This window comes from Excalfactoria chinensis, chromosome 1 (assembly GCF_039878825.1).
Source record: "Excalfactoria chinensis isolate bCotChi1 chromosome 1, bCotChi1.hap2, whole genome shotgun sequence".
NCBI lineage: Eukaryota > Metazoa > Chordata > Aves > Galliformes > Phasianidae > Excalfactoria > Excalfactoria chinensis.
Window position 1 is genome coordinate 3,766,336 of NC_092825.1, and position 20,334 is coordinate 3,786,669.

The 20,334-nt window shown below is 40.1% G+C and overlaps 1 protein-coding gene across 1 annotated transcript in view; it reads left to right on the top strand.

Moving 5' to 3' along the window:
* TAF3 (TATA-box binding protein associated factor 3) overlaps positions 1–20,334 on the top strand; it is a 110,651-nt gene that overhangs the window by 72,641 nt on the left and 17,676 nt on the right. Inside the window, exons 3-4 of the mRNA XM_072360489.1 lie at positions 10,718–12,540; positions 17,301–17,383. Coding sequence (XP_072216590.1) covers positions 10,718–12,540; positions 17,301–17,383 — 1,906 coding nt within the window. The remainder of the gene's footprint in view (positions 1–10,717; positions 12,541–17,300; positions 17,384–20,334) is intronic.

Below are 20,334 nucleotides of genomic sequence, written 5' to 3' on the forward strand. Positions count from 1 at the left end.
TTCGGGGGTGAACCCTTCCCAGCAAATTTAATTTTGAGGCTTGTCAAGCTTTATTAAAGCCTTATCATCAGTGATTTCCTTCTCTCCTAGATCAAGAAGATTGTGTTTGTTATGGGATTCGTATTGTACCTCTGAATTCTTCCCAGCAAACGTGGGGTTTTGTACTGAGGCACATCCCTACCAGCACAGAGCACTGAGGTCCCAGGCTGTGCGCTGTCAGCACAAACTTCTGAGTTTTTGGATGCTGTTCAGACAAAGCCGTAGCTGGAACTGTGTGTGTATTTCTAAGTTACCAGTTGCCTGAATAAACACGTTGCTCTGGATGACAACAGTTTTCCTAATTGCTGCTGGTATCCTTAAAGAAGTTATCTGATATGCCCAATTCCTAGCAGCTGGAATATTTGGTAAACACATCTGTGTACTTTTGGGTTTCTTTTTCTTTTTTACTTTGCAAATATTGTAACTCTGTTAGCCTTAATGGGAACTTCCAGTTAAGCTTTTCTGAAAGTTCCAATGATGTATGTTCAGCTGTACCCTGAGGGATAGATACGGCAGATCGGGGTTTTGCCAAACAGTGCAGATGGACTTTTTCCCATTTATTCTAGAGCACAGCATCTGATTGATGTTTTTATTTATCTCGGTTTGTGTTTTGAAAGTAAACTTCTCCCTCGCCCCATCTTTCTCAGCGTTATAAAATATGTCTCAGTTAGCTTGGGAAATACATCCTTTCTTATCCAGTGAAGACAATCTAATGTAGGGAAGTGTCTCTGAAAACATAGTCTGTATTCTTTCTTCCTGGTGCCCAGAAGTAACCGAAGCACCTTGCAAAACAAAGATATAGTTCTCGCCTTGAGCAGCTTATCATTTAGTTTTGAATGTACGTGCCCTTGCAATTGCAAGTAGTGCATGATAGAAAGAGGAGCAGAAAGACAATTAGTGGCCAAATGAGTTGTTGAGCAAAGGTATTTGAAGGTGATGCAAACACTGCTCACCTTTTAACAATGGTAAAGTTGCTTTTTGTGCTTCATGGCATCGTGGTGTTTGATTTGTGTTGAGCCAAAGCTTCCTTCTTGTCATACGTTCTTTGCAGAATCAGAATCATTAAGGTTGGAAAAGATCACTAAAATTGACTAGTTCAGCCATCAACCCATCCCCACCGTGCCCAATAACTGTGTCCCTCAGTGCTCCCTTTTAGTGGGGATTTCTTTCCTGTGCTGATGGACATTGCCACCATCCCTTCCCTCCAGTTCCTTGGCCCTGCTGCAAAATAAGTTATTGAATAACCACAATATTTCTTACTTCTCTATCCAAGTATGTAGATGTGTGTGTAGGCTGCAAATCTGTGTAGGGCTCAAGCAAATTCAGCAAGGCCAGGTAAAAGATATTAGGATGGCTAAAGTACAGGTGGGCCCAATGTAATAAACATTGACAACGTTCCTTTGCTTGTAGGTAGAAATAGCTGCTTCCTCAAATACTTGCTAACATCTAGGGATTTCTTCAGCACAGGAATTTATTAAAGGTAGAACAGTGTATTTTCTTATGCAGGACAGTAGTATAGAAAATGAAAAGCACTGTAAAATTCTTCAAAATGTTGATATATAGGTTTAATGTATTTGTTTTTACTGGCATTTGTGATATGTGAAAAGCTAGTTTGGAAAGCTCAGCCAGGAGGATAAGGTACGAGGGTGCACAGTGGAAAGACTGACCGCCTGCTTCCCTTTTGTCAAGAAAAAATCCATATAAACCCCTCCCCTTGCATTTCAGAGTTACTAGATACCGATAATTCTATGTGGATTTGAGGTCTTTAGATCACAAATTAGATCTCTGAAAAAGGAATGGTGCCGAATCTCAGTTCTAACAGAAATCTCGTCCAGAAATACGTACAGGGAGATTATTAAAATACTATAGGTATTGACATTGGCTATGAAGATCTACTTGTGCATATTTCTCTAAAGGAGGGGAAAAACCCCTTAATACTCTGTATTACCATAGCTAGTCCCCATTATACTATTGTAATCATAGCCGAAGCAAGAACGGTGATTAACGATGGCAATTTATTGTATCTGACGAGGGGAGAAAATAGGAGATGTTGTCGTTATCATAAATCATATCATAAATAACCAAAGAGAAGCACTCGGAAAGCTTGTGTGGTGTCAGCAGCAAGGCCTTTCAGGCACGTTAGCCCAGGATGTAGCCATAGAAACCCCAAAGTCATATTGTTATCTTAGTCTTGCTGCAGTTATGTGATACAACAGTATTAACATATAGATTAGGCCATTTATAATACTAGGTGTCATTTCAGGTTGGCTTGCTTATATAGCATTTTAGTTTTTTTATTGTGCCAAATGTTAGGGAAATGCTGAATTTTTCCCGGTCAGTCTATAGCCATTTATAACAGATCAGCCTCACACCTCTGTCAGTCTCACTAATGTACTGTGTTATTGATTGGTTGTACTGTATGAATTGTCATTGCCTAATTACCTTGTCTTTGCTAATAATTTCATTTTTTGGAAGTCAAATGTTCCTTTAAAGAGAAAATCTCTCAATGCCTGCATTCATACACCTGGGCAAGTTCCCCACTCTGTTGAGGACTGGACACCCCAAAGGGAGTAAGAAGGATGATAAAAAGCATGCAGGTTGGTCCAAGTCTTGTTGTGGAGGTTCCCTGTCTCTAGCTGTACACTTGGATCAGGTGGTGGTGGTGCTCACATCACACTATTCTGCAGATGTCAGGGGAAAGGCTTCATTGCAGGCAATGGACAGCAACACCAGGGTGACTAAACACAACAAAATAAAGCCTGCCCTGCAGCATGGAAGGAGCTGCCTGGTTCTCACGCGTGGTCTTGCTCGATCACTTGCTAAAGATGCTTCTGTGGTTGTTTTTGCTTTACATCCTTCACAACAGCTCCAGATTCATTAGCATAACCCTGCTCTGCACATGCACTTATTTGTATGTGTATTTGTCATCTGCACAAACTGTTGATTTGCTGTGAAGGAGTCAAAGTAAAGTCTCCCTTTTTTTTTTATTTCAGACAGAGTTTTGCTCGCTGTGTGCAGCACGAATGCAAGACTGATATTTTGTCAGGTCAGAGACACTGCGAGTGCAGCTGATAACAATCTGCCAACTGTGTTTTTCTGTCTTCAGCAGGAAGTTGGGTGTGTCGTTTCAAGAATCCCGGGTAGTTTGGCTTGATAAACATTGCATATTCTAAAAAATATTCTAATGAGGACCGCCGCTTGTAAGTATTTAAAGCTGTTTTTCTCATGGCATCCAGTATCCTAGAGCAGCACTGGGAGCTAAAGCAGCGCATTATGCCATACCCTAAGCCAAGATCTGATGCCCGATGAGGGATGCTCTGCACCTCTCTCTTCTTCTTTCCCACACCCTTAGGTTTGTGTGAGCCTGAGACAGGCTTTTTGCTTTGCCAGCTGAACAGAAAAAAAAAACAACAGCATTATCTCTCTAATCCCCCCCTTACACCAGATGTATTTCCTTCAGGGTTAGCCAGCTAAGTCAGTTCACTGTGGAGAAAGGTGGTGATAGAAGAAAGGAGGTGCAGGACTTCTCTCTGCACTCCACTAACCCAAAAGTTTATGTAGTAGCATCACAGATCAGATTGATGGTTAGAATTCAAGCTAACAGATGATCTTTCTTATTTTAGCCTTATTTTAGTCTTATTTTACTTCCACTTTCTCCTGCATTCATGTTTAAACCAGGAGAAAAGAAGGAATGGGATTGTATTTCTTTAAAGCAATGCTGTGATGTAGAACTACACCTTTGTAGTTGTGATTTGGTTCTGGTGAACAGTGTGCTTTTTATCGTCATATTGGCATTAAAACATGCGTTTCTCTGTTGGTTTCATACCAAGAAATGCCTTACCAGGAATGCAAAGCAGTAGTTCAACAAAGCGGAGGGGTAAATGCATTGTTACTGAACAGGTCTGGAAGTTTGTGGGTCTTAAACAAGATGATTGCCATCATCTATGTTTTAATATTTCATCGTGGAGGGGAGTTTTCATCATTTCTATCTTCTTGACAGGTTAAGGGCTACTTCTGGAGTGACTGGTAAAAGTATGTGTCAACTTACGTAATGACATAAGTCACTAGTGGATCCAAAAGCTCTTTTTCTTTTAGATACCTTTGTGCTTTATCCATTTAAGAAAATACTGAGAATCCACTGGAGTGAACTCAGTGGTCAGGTCAGAGGCATGTGGACAATGAGCTCTTGTGATGGTTCAGTATTACCAACACTCTTCCTCAGAGGGTGCTGATTGGAAATTATCGTTTGGTATTAGGTTGGTTGATCTCTTTTATATGGTGGATGGTGCATCCATTTGGTAAACAAGTCACATCAGTGATGAGTTGTCTTCGCACAGTGGAGAAACTGTATGTATAAATCTGCCATTTTAAGCACAGGATGTTGCAAGGGATTCTTAGCGTGTTCATTTTGCATTAGGGTATCAGGATATTGGCCTGTAGGATATCAGGATTGAATTTTCTTGCTCTTCCATCAATTTCCTTTATGGACCACAAGCACGCTTTCTGTTTGTTTTGGGGAAAAGCCATTGTTATTACAAGTTAAAGAGATAAAACCTATTGTGGCATAAGAAAAAGGCCTTTCACTTCTAGCAGAAGTCAATAGCTGCTACTTATTAGGATATGATAAGTATATTAAGCTCTTGACTTAGTGACTTAAAATTTCCCAAAAGATATCTTTAGCTTAATCTTGTGCTTTGTCTAGACAATAAGAAAACGATTTTGGGAGTCTGCATGAAAATTGTTTTTCATTTTGAAGTTTCATATGTTGGGGTGGGAACAATCTCTTGCATTTGAGAAGCTGAGCTGGATTGTGTATAAAACCTTCGGCTTGATATCCGTGCTGTCTTGAGGAGCATGTGCTTGGAATGAAAGATGAGTTGAAGATTTCAGTGCAGGCACTGCCGCATTATTTCCTTTCCAGAGTCTGAATATTCCATAAAAACCCAGAGACTTTCATACTTAAGTGCTTGGTACCACACAGTGCAAAGGAGCACAGAGACCTGATATGAACAGAACTGTGTGTGAAAGAAATGTGTGAGCTTCTGATAGGTCTTTTTTTTTTTTGCCCTAATTCTAAAATAATGTCCTTTAGAAAGTTCAAGTTATATTAAAAGACCACCACCAACAACAACAAAACAGACTATACAAGAGATATGTAAGATATATAAGGGATTCGTTCGTTGAAAATACGCATGTTTGAGTTGCATGGGAGTAATAGCTCGTTCTGAAGTGTATGCTTGTGGGTTTGCTATGACAGCTGATACTGATTCTATAGGTATTATCAGATACAAAATCCAAAACCCTGTATTTCTTAATAAATATGGTTGGCTTCCACAGGAACTGTTACCTGCCAGAGCTTTGTACATTTCATACATTAGCATTTCATTGGAGCTAAGGGGTGGCTGTATTCTTTCTTCAGCAGACCCACAGGTGTGACCACTTCACCTCATCCCTAAGAGGTACTGACTTACTTATATCTCTAGGTCTTAGCTAGGTGGTTTTATGCTATCACCACTCTGTAAAATAGGGAAAGAGTAACCAGTTTCCAGAAAAGAAGCTAAAACATTCCTTAAATGCAATACCAGCCAGCAGACAAGGTAAGCTTTTGGTTAATCTGTGGGCTGAGCAGAGATCTTCCATCTCTGTGCCATGTTCTTTAGGACGTCCTCTAGATATAAGTGCTCTTGCTGCTGTTTTCAAGATACCCAAAAAAAGGCTAGTGTTGACCAAGTTAATGACAATTCAGACTGGATATCAGGAAAAGGTTCTTCACCAAGGAGGTGGTCATAGAATCATAGAATCAGTGAGGTTTAAGAAGGCCTCCAAGAACATCTAGTCCAAACATCTGCTTACCACCAGTGTGGTCAGTCACTGGAACAGCCTCTCCAGAGGGAGTAGTCATGGCACCAAGCTTGCCAGAGTTCAAGAAACATATGGACAAAGCCCTCAGACATGTTATTTTTGGGGAGTCCTGGATGGAGCCAGGAGTTGTACTTGGTGATCCATATAAGTCTCTTCCAACTCAGGATATCCTATGAATTTAAATTTTACCTGTATGTATACATGTCATTGTTTTTCTTGCTTGCCTACAGGTGTTTTTCTCTTCAACTGGAATAATTTTGCATAGATTATTTTTCCTGTCTTTATTTTAATCTGGCCTGTTGTTGAAAGAGCAACAAGCCTCTAACAGGGCAGCCAGTAGAGCACCATAGCATGGTATGGATCGTTGCACTCCTTTCATGCAATAAAGACAGAATTTGTGTTCCTGTACCTCTGGCTCAGATGTAAGGACAAATAGACCCTACAGCATCATGAACTTGGAACTTCATTACTGAAGTGTTGAGTATTGCTGTCCTGAAACTGAGTTGTGGCCAAATTAAGAAGGTATATATTCAATAACCCTTTAGTTTTGGAGTCCCTGCTGTGCTATGGGAACATGGTTTACAAAGAAAGAAATGTTCTCCTGTAGTAGTTTTTTTGTTAGAAAGGTGCAGGAGTTTTGGTTTCTTGCCTAAACTGTTCAGCTGAAGAATTTTTCTGGCATTTGAAGTGGTGACAGATCCCCACTGCTTGCATTTTCATTCTAATGTTCTGTCTCCTGCAGTCGCGAGGAGGTACATATTTATCAGGTTCAGATTTTACAGCACCTCTGTGAGATGAAATTATCATCGATTATCTAATGGGAAGACAGCACAACACGGTGTGACCAGCCCAAGATCATGGTGCAGACCTACGTCAAGAGAGGGGTGGAGTGTTTGCTCCTTAGCTTCAAAACTGTCCTTCACTGGAAGTGAACGTCTTACTCCGCTTTAATAACCAGTGTTACATGTTCTGCTCATTGCCTCTGATATGCTTGAGAAAGAAGGGCTTTCTTAAAACACTGCGCTCATCAGCAGAGTGCTAACAGCTGTCAGCTTGTCACTTCTGGGTCCTTTGAACTCAGGCTCTGCGCATGGGGACGGCTGACATAATAAACAATTGCTCTGTGGAGCTTTAGTAATGTGAGCATTAATATTGATCCAACGCTGACTTCTCTAACAAAAATATATATATATATCTGTTATCTCGAGAAACCTCCCAAACAGCTCTCGTCTTCTTTCATTACAGGAGAGAGTTATTAGGGCAGATGGCCGAGGTGATATCCATTTGACCTATAGATGCTAACTCAGGAGGAGTATCATTAATAAGGTGGTTGGAAATAGGGAGACATCGCAGTAAAGAGAGTTCAAAAGCAATCTGGTGCACAAAGGATTGCCCATCGGAAAGTGCCTGGTAGCGAATGAGATGGGCAAAGGTAAAAAGGAGACACACAGTCTTAAATGCTCATCACCAAGTCAAGCAGATTGCCTTTAAAGGCCAATGCTTTCCCACGTTTGGTTCCTGCTCCAATGTAAATCCTTCTGAAGGAAAACAGGACACAAAAGCTCTTAAATATAAGACAGAGATTTCACTTTCTCTAATTAAAAATTTTAAAAAATAAATAAAAAAATAAAAGAAGAAAAACAAAAAAGTGCTTTATTGTGTTCTGCCATGGGCACAGCTGCAATGGCTCAGGTTTGAAAGCTGCTGTCTGGCAGAAAACCAGTCCTTGCTGAGGATCAGACCATGGCCTTGTTCCAAGAGAAATTTGGGTTTCATTTGACCAAGATAGGATTCCAGATTGTCATCTGAGCATGTCTGAAAAGTGGTGAATGTGTGTCAGTAGTTAAGTGCTCGTGAGCTTCCTTAGTCCCTGGATTGTTCAGGACTGACCCAGGCAATTTTTTCCAGATGTCTGGGGGAATCCAAGTCCATATAAAAGGGATGGTAATGCTTCTGCTTCCTTGCTAAGTTGTCTTTGTGGCTTGCAGGAATGTGCATGAAAGCTGGAGCCAAGATACCCCAATTTCTGGTCTCACCTCTACAAACTGCACTTTAACCTCTTCTGCCCTTCCCTGGCATCTCCACACAAGATCATAGAAACTTCTTGGGCCCGGTGCAAACTTTACTTGGCCTCCTATAAAAAAAAAATAAATAAGCATCATTCTTTTTTTTTTTGTTGCACAAAACTCCGGTTCCTGTTCTCCAAACCTCCTCTGAAACTGTTTTTTTGCCTTTGATCCAGCAGCTGCTCATTTTCAGCAACCCTGAGTAGGTAAAACATGAGAAGTACCTTGGGATGGGAAGGAGTTACACAAATATGAAATATTGCAGTGCCCTTTTGTGAACCGCGGTGTAACAGAGTGGCTGCTGAAGCAAACACCAGGTGGAAATCTTTAGCAAAAATACTCTGATTTTTCTAGCACATGTAATATTTTTTACTCTTAGTTGCAGTCATTTCTCTCCCACCTTATTGACGACAATGCACAGCTTTTTAGCCTTGTGGTTTTTGTCTGAAAATATGTTTCCAGTCTGTACATGCAAACCCACTCTTCCCCGATATCTGAATTTGGCTACACTTTTTGCCTCGTGGCCAGGACAGAAGACTTATATAAATCCCAGTTCTGATATATGCCGTTTGTTTTAAACTGTATCGCTCTTTAAAATTTGCAAGGAAAACAAACTCTCAGAGGCAAATTAGGCTGAAAGGGGTTGGGAGGGAATTGCTTGGTAGCAACCGGTGCTGGATGACATCTGATGAATGCTAATTCTTCATCCCCAAAACAATTTTGAGCAGATGAAGGGAGCTGATTTCTGCAACAGCTTAAACAGAGATTGAAATGACTTCCACGATCTGGCAGCAGATTTTTTCATTCCCACATAGCAGGTGCAGGCTTGGCCCACAGTGATTTCTCAGTTATACTCTAACTTCGCTGTTTCGAAAATGTAATGTCAGTGCCCAGCCAGGCAAAACCAAACTCCCTAACATTTCTGTTTTTCACGGAAGGCTAAGACTTTATCCTCAGGCAAAGTCTCCTCTCTGGGCTGGCTGCTGTAAATCCTCTGGGCCCTGGCAAAAGCCAGAGTTGCTAGCTCATTTTACTTAATTTGTGATGCTGGCAAGATTTGTGCTGCAGCCCAGGGCTCTCGACTGAACTCTCCTAAATTAGAGCGTTGACACATTAAAGAAACCCCAGCATAGAAAACCTGAAAATAAACGCCTCAAAAATAGATATTTCAGAAAGATGCTGTTTTACAAAGCTTTAAACAGGGTTAGCGTTTGCTTCCTTAAAACCTCCTGCTCGTTAAGAAGTTGGGTTTTATCTGCTCTCACGATAAATGTCTTTTATCACGTGTTTCATTTGAGAACCTTAGGGCACTTGATATCTTTCTGCTGGACAAAATTCCCCCATTTTTGCAGGTGGGTTAACACGGCCACAGGGTGAAGTGGGTTGAGGTTGTCTGCATAGGAATGTAACCAGCATGGATGTAATGACGTAATTACAAGCAATGTAAATGTGTCAGTTTAACTCCCGTGCGGATGTTCTTATTCCAGACCTAGAATCCTTTTTCCTGCTTAAATAATTCCATTTTAAAAGTGAGGAAGTGTAGCCAAGAGGATAAAGTGCTTGGCTGTGGTTCAGGAGATCAGAGGTTCTCATTCTCAAACTTGCCATGGATTTTCTGGGAGATACTGAGTGAATTTTCTCCCTTCTCTACACCCTAATATGACACACGCGAGACTGAAGATGGTGGTATATGTAGGAAAAATTGAGTAATTGCAATTGAAAAACAAAATAATTTATCAAAAGCAGAGCAGCCATGCATGAGATGTCCATGATGGCTTGAAATAGTGCCTGATGTTCATAACCTTTCATGTTTCAGAATTTGTTTTATTTTCACTAGTTGGCTTTTTTGGTCCCATAGCCTGAGTGCCCACTTGCAACTCAAGCATTAGGTGTATTCCTTTGGCAGCATATCTTTCATTTTGCTTTCAGTAACACAGGAATCCAGCTTACGTTCTCCAGAATTGCTCAATGATGCAAAAAAACAGCAGGGTGATGGGGAGATGAATTTCAAAGTTGTGCTCCTGATCCAAACCAGCACACACACACTCACACGTGGTGACACAGGGGTGTTCCCGTGTCATCATAACAGTTAGTGGACCATACAGCAAGCTCTTAAGGTGAATCAGAAACAGAACCTGGCAGGCTGAGCAAAATTCAGTCCATGGCTTCTAGCTGAGCCACTTCAAGAAAAACAAATCCAGTTTAGGAAGATATCTTCCTAGTAGTTAATCCACCATCAAATTTCTGTGATATTTAAACAAGACAGCTAATTCCAATGGATTTTACTTAAATGTACAGTTCTCAGTCCACTTTGTTAGAGAAAAAAAAAAACAACAAAAAAACAACAAAAAAACAGAACACTTTGACTTCTCTTCCATAGTTTGAAATGGATCAAGCAAGCTCATGTAATTTGAACTGACGCAGTAAGAAATAATCAGGGCATTTTTGTATGTTACCTGCTCCAGAAAGTCCACCACTATGGGTGAGGTCTGCCGTCATGTCTTTTGCTCATGTGTTTGATGTTACACTGGAATGAGGAAACCTGCCAGTTGTGACAGTGGATGCTATGAGCCAGAAGAAGCTCCTCGCTTTTCTTTCAAGTAGACTGGTATGTAGTGGTTTGAAGGACAGTTAATGTAAGAGGTAACATATGACGGCTAAAATGCATGTTAAGTTTTGATCCTTTTTTGTTACTGTAAAACACATTTTGAATTATCCCTAATGCTTTTTTTAATTGCTCTTTGTTACAGAAGAGGAAGAGGAACAAGTACCAACAGATGGAGGTACATCTGCAGAGGCCATGCAGGTGCCACTGGAAGAAGAAGGAGATATGGAAGAGGACGAGGCAATTAATGATGAAAATTACTTGAGCAAGAGAACGTTAGAAAGTCCTGATGCTGAAGAATTTCCGCCCATGAAACGACCAAAACTATCTGTTTCTAAAGGAGACACTCTGGATGGAGCTTTGGAACCACGTGAGCCTCTTAGCTCAATAAATACTCAAAAAGTACCTCCAATGCTTTCTCCAGTTCATGTTCAGGACAGTACAGACTTAGCCCCTCCTTCACCAGAACCACCAATGTTGGCTCCCATTGCAAAACCACAAGTCCCAGCCCCCAAGACATTAGAGTCAAAGCCACTTGCACCCAAAACGAAGTCCAAAACAAGTTCTCCAGGACAAAAGACAAAATCACCTAAAACTACCCCCTCACCAGTGGTTGCTGGAAGTCCCATACGTTCACCAAAAACTGGATCCAAAGAAAAAAAGTCACCAGGTCGCGCCAAGAGCCCCAAAAGTCCCAAAAGTCCAAAGGCTCCTGTTCATGTTCCCCCGCCACCTGTTAAACCCGAAACACCAAGTAGAACCCCTCTGGCTGCATTAAGTGACAAAATAGGAAAGGAAAACATTCAAGTTAAACAAGGACAGACACCACCTGAGCCTGTGACCAAGCCAAATATTGAAAACCAGACTAAGAAATTACCAGTGATGGACAAGACTATTGATGATTCAATAGATGCTGTGATTGCTCGTGCATGTGCTGAACGAGAACCCGATCCCTTTGAGTTTTCCTCTGGTTCTGAGTCGGAAGGGGAAATTTTTACCAGTCCAAAAAGACTTTCTGTTTCAGAGACTACAACTCCAACTCCTAAACCTTCAGTTTCTGCTAATTGTTCTAATAAGGCAGGAGCAACTCCAATACCTCCATCAGGTGGGACTTCGAGTTCAGACATTTCATGGACAATGGATGACTCAATTGATGAAGTCATTCGAAAGGCAAACATGGGGACACCTTCTAATCCACCCGCAAACTTCACTTACTTCTCTTCTCCTTCTGCTTCACCACCAACTCCAGAACCTCTTCTCAAAGTCTATGAGGAGAAAACCAAGTTGGCTTCCTCTGTAGAAGTGAAAAAGAAACTGAAGAAAGAGCTGAAGACAAAAATGAAGAAGAAAGAGAAACAAAAGGAAAAAGATAAAGAGAAAAACAAGGAGAAAAACAAGGAGAAGGAAAAAAACAAGGAGAAGGATAAAGACAAGGAAGGAAACAAGGAGGCGAAATTTCAGTGGAAGGAACTTCTCAAAGATGATGAACATGATCCCTATAAATTCAAACTAAAAGACTTTGAGGATGCTGACACAAAAGTAAAGTTGAAAGATGGCAATACCAAAAAAGAGAAAGAAAAACATAAAGATAAGAAGAAAGAGAAGGAGAAAGGCAAAAAAGACAAGGATAAGAAAGACAAAGAGAAAGTTAAAGATAAGAGTAAGGAAGATAAGATAAAGCCCCCATCAGCACCTCTTGTGTTACCTCCCAAAGAAATGTCTTTGCCCTTGTTCAGCACACCAGCTGCCATGAGGCTTCCCAGCATGTTACCTTCCTTGTCTCCTATGCTTCCTGAAAAGTTGTTTGAGGACAAAGAAAAACCAAAAGAGAAGAAGAAGGACAAAAAAGAGAAGAAGAAAAAGAAAGAAAGGGAGAAAGATAAAGAAAAGGAAAAGAAGGATAAGGAAAAGGAGAGGAAGGAAAGAGAGAGGAAGGAGAAAGAAAAGGAGAAACATAAACACGAAAAGGTGAGTTGTTTAAAAGAGTTGAGATGGCATACTTGTTTGAAAAGTGCACATGGATTCCTGAATTTGCTGCTGAGAAGCATATGGGATACAGAAGATATGTGACCACAGACTTTATACACTTTAAAACAAACAAACAACACAAGATGCTTCAATGTAAGAAGCATCCCAGAAATTTCAGGTATTGCCGTACTTCTTTGGGAAGCAAAAGAATAGGAGCTCAATTTTGTGAATTTGGAATATGAGATCTTGCCTTGATTTTGGTTTGAATTGGTTTGGTTTGGTTTTACCTGAGATTTCTGTTTTTCCTCAACTCACTTTTCACTTTGGAAAGCCAAGACTTACACTCAGTGGCAAAATGCAGAACAAATGTATGCTCTGTTGCAATGCACAAATTTTGTTCTGTGCATTTCCTCTAGTAGGTCCAACAGCCTTTCATATAAAATTCAAATATAGTTTCTAGAAGTCTACTGTTTCAAAGCCTGTAGAAGTCTGTAGGTTATCAGATGACCATAAATGAGGAGTATACCACCCTAGAATAAGTCATTATTTGTGTACCAGTAGAGCTACTGAATCCTCTATTAGGAAGACCACAGCCTTCGTGCTCCAAATAGATGGAAGTAAGAAAACTGTTTTCAACCTGCAGTCTAAATGCATACTCTGAATGTTCAAATATCACCTTTTGTTTTGATTTTTAAGCTTGAGATGGAGACCTGACTTTCAAATGGACTGAGCTGCTTCTTCTCCTGTAGCTCTTACTGATTTATATCAGCCAAAGACAGTTCCTTCTTTCCAATATCACCTAATCTTGAGAATATCTTTAATATATAAAAAATGAAACCAGTGTATTTGCATGTTATCTGATTTAAAATCCCATTAGAAATGACTTCCCTAATTCAAGGTTTGCTGTACTTTTTGTCACTTAAACTTATATTGTGCATTCAATTTCTAATACCAAAAAAAAAAAAAAAAAAAAAGGATCAGAAAAGAAAGAGATTGTCTTGGATACTGATAACCTTGGATGCAGGATTTCCTAAATCTCTATCCTTAGCATTACGAAGCACTGCTTACGTTCTGGTTTTACAGAGATACTCTTTATGTCCTGCTCTGAGTGTAATACTCACTTTGTACAAGCTCAGACTTGGGATATTCCTCGCTATCCATTTTTGATGCTGTGAGGGATGGTACCCTGGTGTGCTGCCTGGCAGACTTGAAACAAAACGCTGATTTCAAAACTTATACCAGTTTTTTTAAGTTGGAAAATGGATTATCAGTGCAGAATCCAGGTGATCTGGAAAACTAACATTTGTCTGCCGTGGATGAATCAGTGATTGACAGGGTGGTGCTCCGGCTGTCCCTGTTAATTTAATGTCTGAGTTTTAGCTTGCAGCAAAGCTGATGCATGGACTCCTCCTTTTGTCTACATGGCAGCTTTCTCCCTGCCCCTCACGCTCGAGGCATTTTGTCAGTATCTCACTGGGAATTTCTGCAGACGTTTCTCTTTAAGTTAAGTACACATATATAAAACAGAGATAAGTTGCTTGTTTTTTGTATATTTTGCATTTCTTCCCCAAATCTCTCCCATCTAATTTGTTTTAGAGCAATATAAAAGCTACACAAACAAATATAAATTGGTAAAGCTTCAATAGAGACCGAACATTGTATGTATTAGGGAAAGGAGTCCAACGGCAATAAAAAACTTGGACAAATTAAATTGACAAAGCTGCCCATTACCTTGGCAAAAAGTCCCTGTCAAAAGATAAACTTTAAAGCTAGAATGCATGAAAGAGTCCCTAGATAGAATTAAAATTTAAACTGATTCTTGGTAGATAAGCTTTTTTAAAATCCACCTCTTTGCTGCAAGTCGTCAGGATTTTAAAAATAAATTTCTCCTTTAAATCTCTTGAGCGATTTTCATTTTTTGCAAGGCCGCACTGCTGGTGTCCTGGAAAAATGGAGAGTTAGAGCTTTATCAGTTGGTGCCCTGAGGTATGTGGCAAAGAAGCTAAATCCTTGAAGATTAGCAAAAAAAATGCAGCACATGGCAATAAGGGGCTTATATGACTACTAGTATTAGTTCAGGTGAAAGAAGTATTGCTTATACATAAAACTGGACAAATCCACTGACAATGTATTTTTAGTTAGCTACAAAGGAGTCTTATATTGCTGGACTTTACCTCTTTGGTGATTTGGGAAGCTTAGTAATCCACTGTAAATGCTCTTCTGCTGGCCCCAATTCCCAGTATTACTCCAGAATGCTGCTCTTTCGTTTTAACCCCTAAAAGTACATGTTTCCTTAATTTAGCTTTTAGTTCACACAATGACTTATTTAGCCAGCGGTCGTGCTGTAGGAGCAAACGATCAAGTTACTGCTCGGACCCTGAGCTTCAGAGGCCAAAGCACAACCTGGAAGGTTGGATCTGTGGGCTGACATCAGCTGATGGGCATTGCAGAACCTCAGTCATTACATAACTCAGTCCTTAACAAGTAGTGGTATTCTTAAACAAAAAAGCTAACTCTGCGTAAGAATCCATGGTAACATTTCTGTATATTTTCTGTGTAGTTCATTTATTGTGTAAGCACGCACGCCATCCTTTTGAGGTATTTAAGCATATTGCAAAGTTTTCCCTGTTATTTTGTCCCAAGTGGCTGGATAGGAAGACTCAGAGCAGCACCAAGTACTCTACTGAAAGTAAGCTAGCTGTGTGCTGCAAGAGGTTGGGCTGATGGCCGAAGAAGAGGAAATTTGGGTAACGCTTGCAGAGGAGCCTGGGAGCAAGGGTGCTGTCTTGCATGCATTACCAAATTAAAAGCAGACAATTGAAGCAATTACACCCTGCTTATATGTTGGAGATTATCAGGCATGCTGTAGGAATGACTGAGCAGCTCGTAAGACAGCTGCTGACCCAGTTCCAGCTAAACTTAATACCCTGAGCTGTAAACTAAAGTAGTCGAGGAACTGCTGCGTGAGGAATGGAGATATCCTAGCATCAAGATAGAGCTTGCCAGTGCTGTCCCCACATAAACTTCTCTTACTTGCTAGTAAAAATCTAACTGGTGGACAACATGGCCATAGTATCCACAATACACCTATCAGTGCTCCTTAGATCTCCCTCTGTTCAACCATGCTAACCCTTCCTCTCGTATCATAAGACAAGAGTTTGTATTGTCGTGGAGCACAGCTTTCTCTCAAAGCAAATGATGTTGGTATCTGGCATAGGGAATTTCTTTATGTGCTTTTCTTCTGCCACCATTGCTTAGAACCTCTTCCTGATATGCAAATAGTAATGCAGATATCTTAATACAAAGGACTAATGAGGTGGGTGTCTTTCAGTGCTAAGGAACATCCTAAGAAGTTTCACATTTGGAATAGCCACAACAGAAAAGGATGTGGAGAAACCTATGAGACAGTACATAATCAGTGCAGAGCCACGTGCCTGAGCCCCCTGTACCGAGGGTTTGTCCTGTGGGTGATGCTTCAGTTTAGGGTGCCAGGAAAGCAGTTAAAGGGCTTACCTATAGAAAGTAGCTGTGAAATCATTCCAGCCATTTGGAGCTCCAGAAGAAAAAGCTTGCAGCACTGCAGGGCAATGACATCACAGAAAAACTGTTCTGTATAAACACAAGAGTGGAGGGTAGAGTAGCCTGTGAAGCAGACTAATAAATATCCATGGAGGGCTCTCAGGGTAACTCCAAGCCCTAACTGAGTCCTTCCACTCTGGCCTGCTGTCTCCTGCACTGCTTTCTGTGCTTTGAATTGATTGTGTCTTTCTTTAGGAAAGCGTTTTAAAACAGACTCTTCCCAGTGAGAACTGCTCGGGTTTCTATTTGTTGTATATGTACTATTTTTGTCTCTCAAGTTCTCGGACCAGATTCCACTACGTTCTTATTTTATTAAATGCAATGATGCACGTGCTCAAAATGAGGTCAGTCTCTCTCTCTCTTTATATATAATGTATATACACTTCTCATATATTTGTGGTTAAGTTGAGCAATTCATGTATAGAAAATCATCAGTTTCACACAACAAAATCTGTGAGGATGCTGTACAGGTGTAGCAAAGCAGTGGCTTTGGTTAGCTCAGTGGAAGTCAATAATTATGGCAGATATTAATTCCAAGTGTTTAAGGACATTTTCAAGAGATCTGAATCTACCAAAGCAAGAAAACAGACCATCTGTTTTCCATCTGAAAAATAACCATTAGAAACCTAACTGAATTCTATTAAAAATCAGTGATTCTGTTATACCTATGTGGGTAAGCACTATGTGAAGCATTCGGAGCTGATTCTAGCAGTGCATTTGCCTCCTCCTTGTCTGATTTTGATCGAAGAGTCTCATTTATGTGGCGAATCTGGATACTAACTGCTTGAGTGTGTATCTCAGGAAAACAGTGTGCATGCACCTGTCAGGTTTAAACACTAAGGTCAAAGCATTTCATTTCAAAGCATTTCATGTCATTGTTTGATGATTTTTTTGTCCCTTTAGATAAATACTACATCAGTAAGGCTTCTTAACAAAGTGTGTGAGCAATTACTAACAGTGAAATTTCAATATAACTTTTTAGTCTAGAATTCATATTTCTGTGTTGCTCCCAACAAGGGGTAACCATCAACAATGCAGCATGAAGTGTAAGAACAGCGATCAGTCAGTCATAAGTCTGTCTCATGGTATAGTCTGGTAATTCTATCAGTGCTTTCATGTAATTAATATTCTTTGGGAACCTCTTTACAGTCTTTGATTGGTGATTTTATTCCTTTGCACAGATAAAGGTGGAACCAGTTGTTCCAGCTCCATCACCAGTTATTCCTCGGCTGACACTAAGAGTGGGTGCAGGTCAAGACAAGATGTAAGTACAAAATAAGCCATCTGCAATAAGCCTTACACAGCTTTTTATCACTGATGTTTAGCAGCTCTTACTTACACTTGGAAATGCTTTAATGTTAGTGGTAAATGACATTCATACAGCCGTGACCAGGTTGGATGGGATCCTGGGCAGTCTGATCGAGTGGCTGGCAACATGGCAGGGGAGTTGGAAACTTGATGATCCTCTTCAGAGTGAGCCATTCTATCATTCTGTGATGTCTTTTGACCATTCTGATGAAAACTCAAGCAGAACACTTACCAGTAGAAACTTTTTAGACATTTTGCCCTTTTTGTACTGCTCTGCAAGTGGATTTCATCATCTTCTTACTGCATTTCCCAGTAATGATTCTATGACTCCATTGGGACTCACATGCTGCCTCCAGGGACATTCAGACAGGCTTCCATAATGGCTAGGCATCCCTAGTGTAACCTACAGCTCAGTTTCATAATGCATTTCAGCTAACAGTTGTTTCATGCTTTAAAACATAACAATTGTAATGCCTGCATACACATCTATTTTATTATAATTGTTGATTATTTCTGAGTGTACCAAACACACTTTAAATGTTTGTTCATTAGCTCCTTAATTATTGGGTGTTGTCATATGAATAATAGTTACTTACTACTTGATGACCATAAATAGGTTGATCCCTACTCTCAGATCATACAGCCACCTGCTTATGCTGTAGAGGCTGAGGAAATGAAGCATCACTGGGCTTTATAGGCTGCTCCTGACTTGTGTTTTCCTTTAATTGGGTTTTTTCAATGTTTTTTTTTTAGTTGTGCAGAGTATACTTTTATGTCTGATGGCAAACATGAGCACAGATTATTTTCTTTCCATTCATGCTATTAAATATTGCTAATCTAGTTGCTTCTCTCTTACAGCCATTCTGAACTAAACCTCCTAATCACTAACTTTCCCGTGTTATAAGTCAAGTGGCATCTTTGATGATTATTCTGTTTTTTCCCCTATCTCACCCAGCAGGCAATTTGTGAGTTATACTGGTGTGAAGTTGCTATGGGATTTCTTGGTTTCTATGAGAAACCACCCTAAATATCAGGACTTTTTCCTGTTCTCTCTATGCACATTAACCATTCCCATGTTTTCCCTTTCACAATATCTGAGTATGATCTGAATATTTTGTGCTCAGACTGTATGAAAGATCCTGCTTTTCAGAAGTCATTTGTCCTGCATCTGAAGCCTGTAAATCCATTTTCCTTCTTGAGGAGCTATGGATACTTTCAAAGTTTTTTATTCAAGGATTGTGGAAGTGTTTATATCAGGAAAAAAAAGTCATGTTTTCAAGGGAGATCTTTTAAATTATAGCTCTGAAGCCATATTATAGCAGGGAGGCTTCATCTCCTCCACTCTATGCTTGTCCTTGCTACTGCTTTAGGCTACATAACCAAATGAGTCTTCAGTCTTTAGTACTCCATCTCTATTTGCATACTTGTTTCCCTTTCTTACCTTAAATATCTCCCTTCTATGCCTACTATATGGACCCCCTTAACATAATCTGAGTGTGATGGCTGTATCACCCACTTGCATCTTCTAAACAATGGCAAGCAAGAACTGTTGGAGCTTCATTGGAGCTTTTAGGACTTGTCAGAGTTCACCCAGGCAAATTCCAGGAAGAAGTTTGCTGAAACAGAAGCAAACACAGTTTATACCACGTGGCTCTGGGTCTGGGAATTGTTTTGTGTTGCATGTTGATCCAGTTTCTAATGAGCTTGCAGGGGAGCTCCCCAACTCCAGATAATCTTTTTGCTTTCATCCTAAACAATTAATATTTAGTCTGGACTCAGAGCATGTTTTCATATGTGGTGATCATTATTAGAAGTGATCATTATGTGAAGCTCTGAGACAGTGCACTGCATATGTGGCTTGGGCTGTTGAAATAATACCAGAAATCTCTGCTGCCTGGATTTAAAGTTACTAGTTGTCCAACCACAGGAGGTTCATAAACCTTTTACATAACTGGTAAGGGACAAAAGCAACAGCTATGTTTTTGTGGTATGTTGTATTAGGGGGAAGTTAAACTTACATTTCATCTGTGCTGATGATGAATAGTGGGTGATCGTTGTGTGTCAGTTGAGATGTCTCTGGAGTTTATACTAGCTTGAGATTATTTTAAATTACTATGAATAGCCATAGAAAAGTGTCAGAGTCTTAATTTTTTTAGGACTGATGAAATTGATGAATAAAAACTAAATAATAAATTATTTCAGTTCTCTCTGTTAGAAGGAAAAGCTGTTGGGAGGGGTTGAGAGTTACTTAAATACCTTTTCAGTTGGAGGTTGGTTTCTCTTGGGGAACTTCATGCAAAAGAATGTACTTGTATGTCATTGAATAGTAGAATCATTTAGACTGGAAAAGACCCTGAAGATCATCAAATCCAGCCATTATCTAACATTACTAAGACCAACTCTAAACCATGTCCTTTAGTGCTGCATCCGCTTCTCTTAACTGACTCCAGGGACGGGTACTCCACCACTTCCCTGGGCAGCCTGATCGAATGCCTGATTATCCTTTGTGTGAAGACATTCTTCCTAATATCAACGATCTGAAGAAAAGACTTCAGATTGAATGGCAGTTAAAATGGAAACTCAGATCTATATGTAGATGCAGCAAAATGCTGGCAGCACAAGCTTAAATACTGCAGTGCTGAGGAAAACGACATTGCAGTGGAGCAGTTTCCAGTTCTGTTGCTTCTGAGCTCCTCTGCTTGGACCAGTGTACAAAGCAAAGCTGATTGTGACAAAGGAGTCTCCTTCTTTATTGTTTCTATGAATACAAATACATACTGGTTAGTCAAACTTGTCCAGCATGCAAATATTCTTCCAACACACATCAGTTCAAAAGAAATGGCTATTAGTAATGTCAGCTTAATAGACATGAAAATGTAGCTGTTCCTTAAGGACAGAGGGACCAAT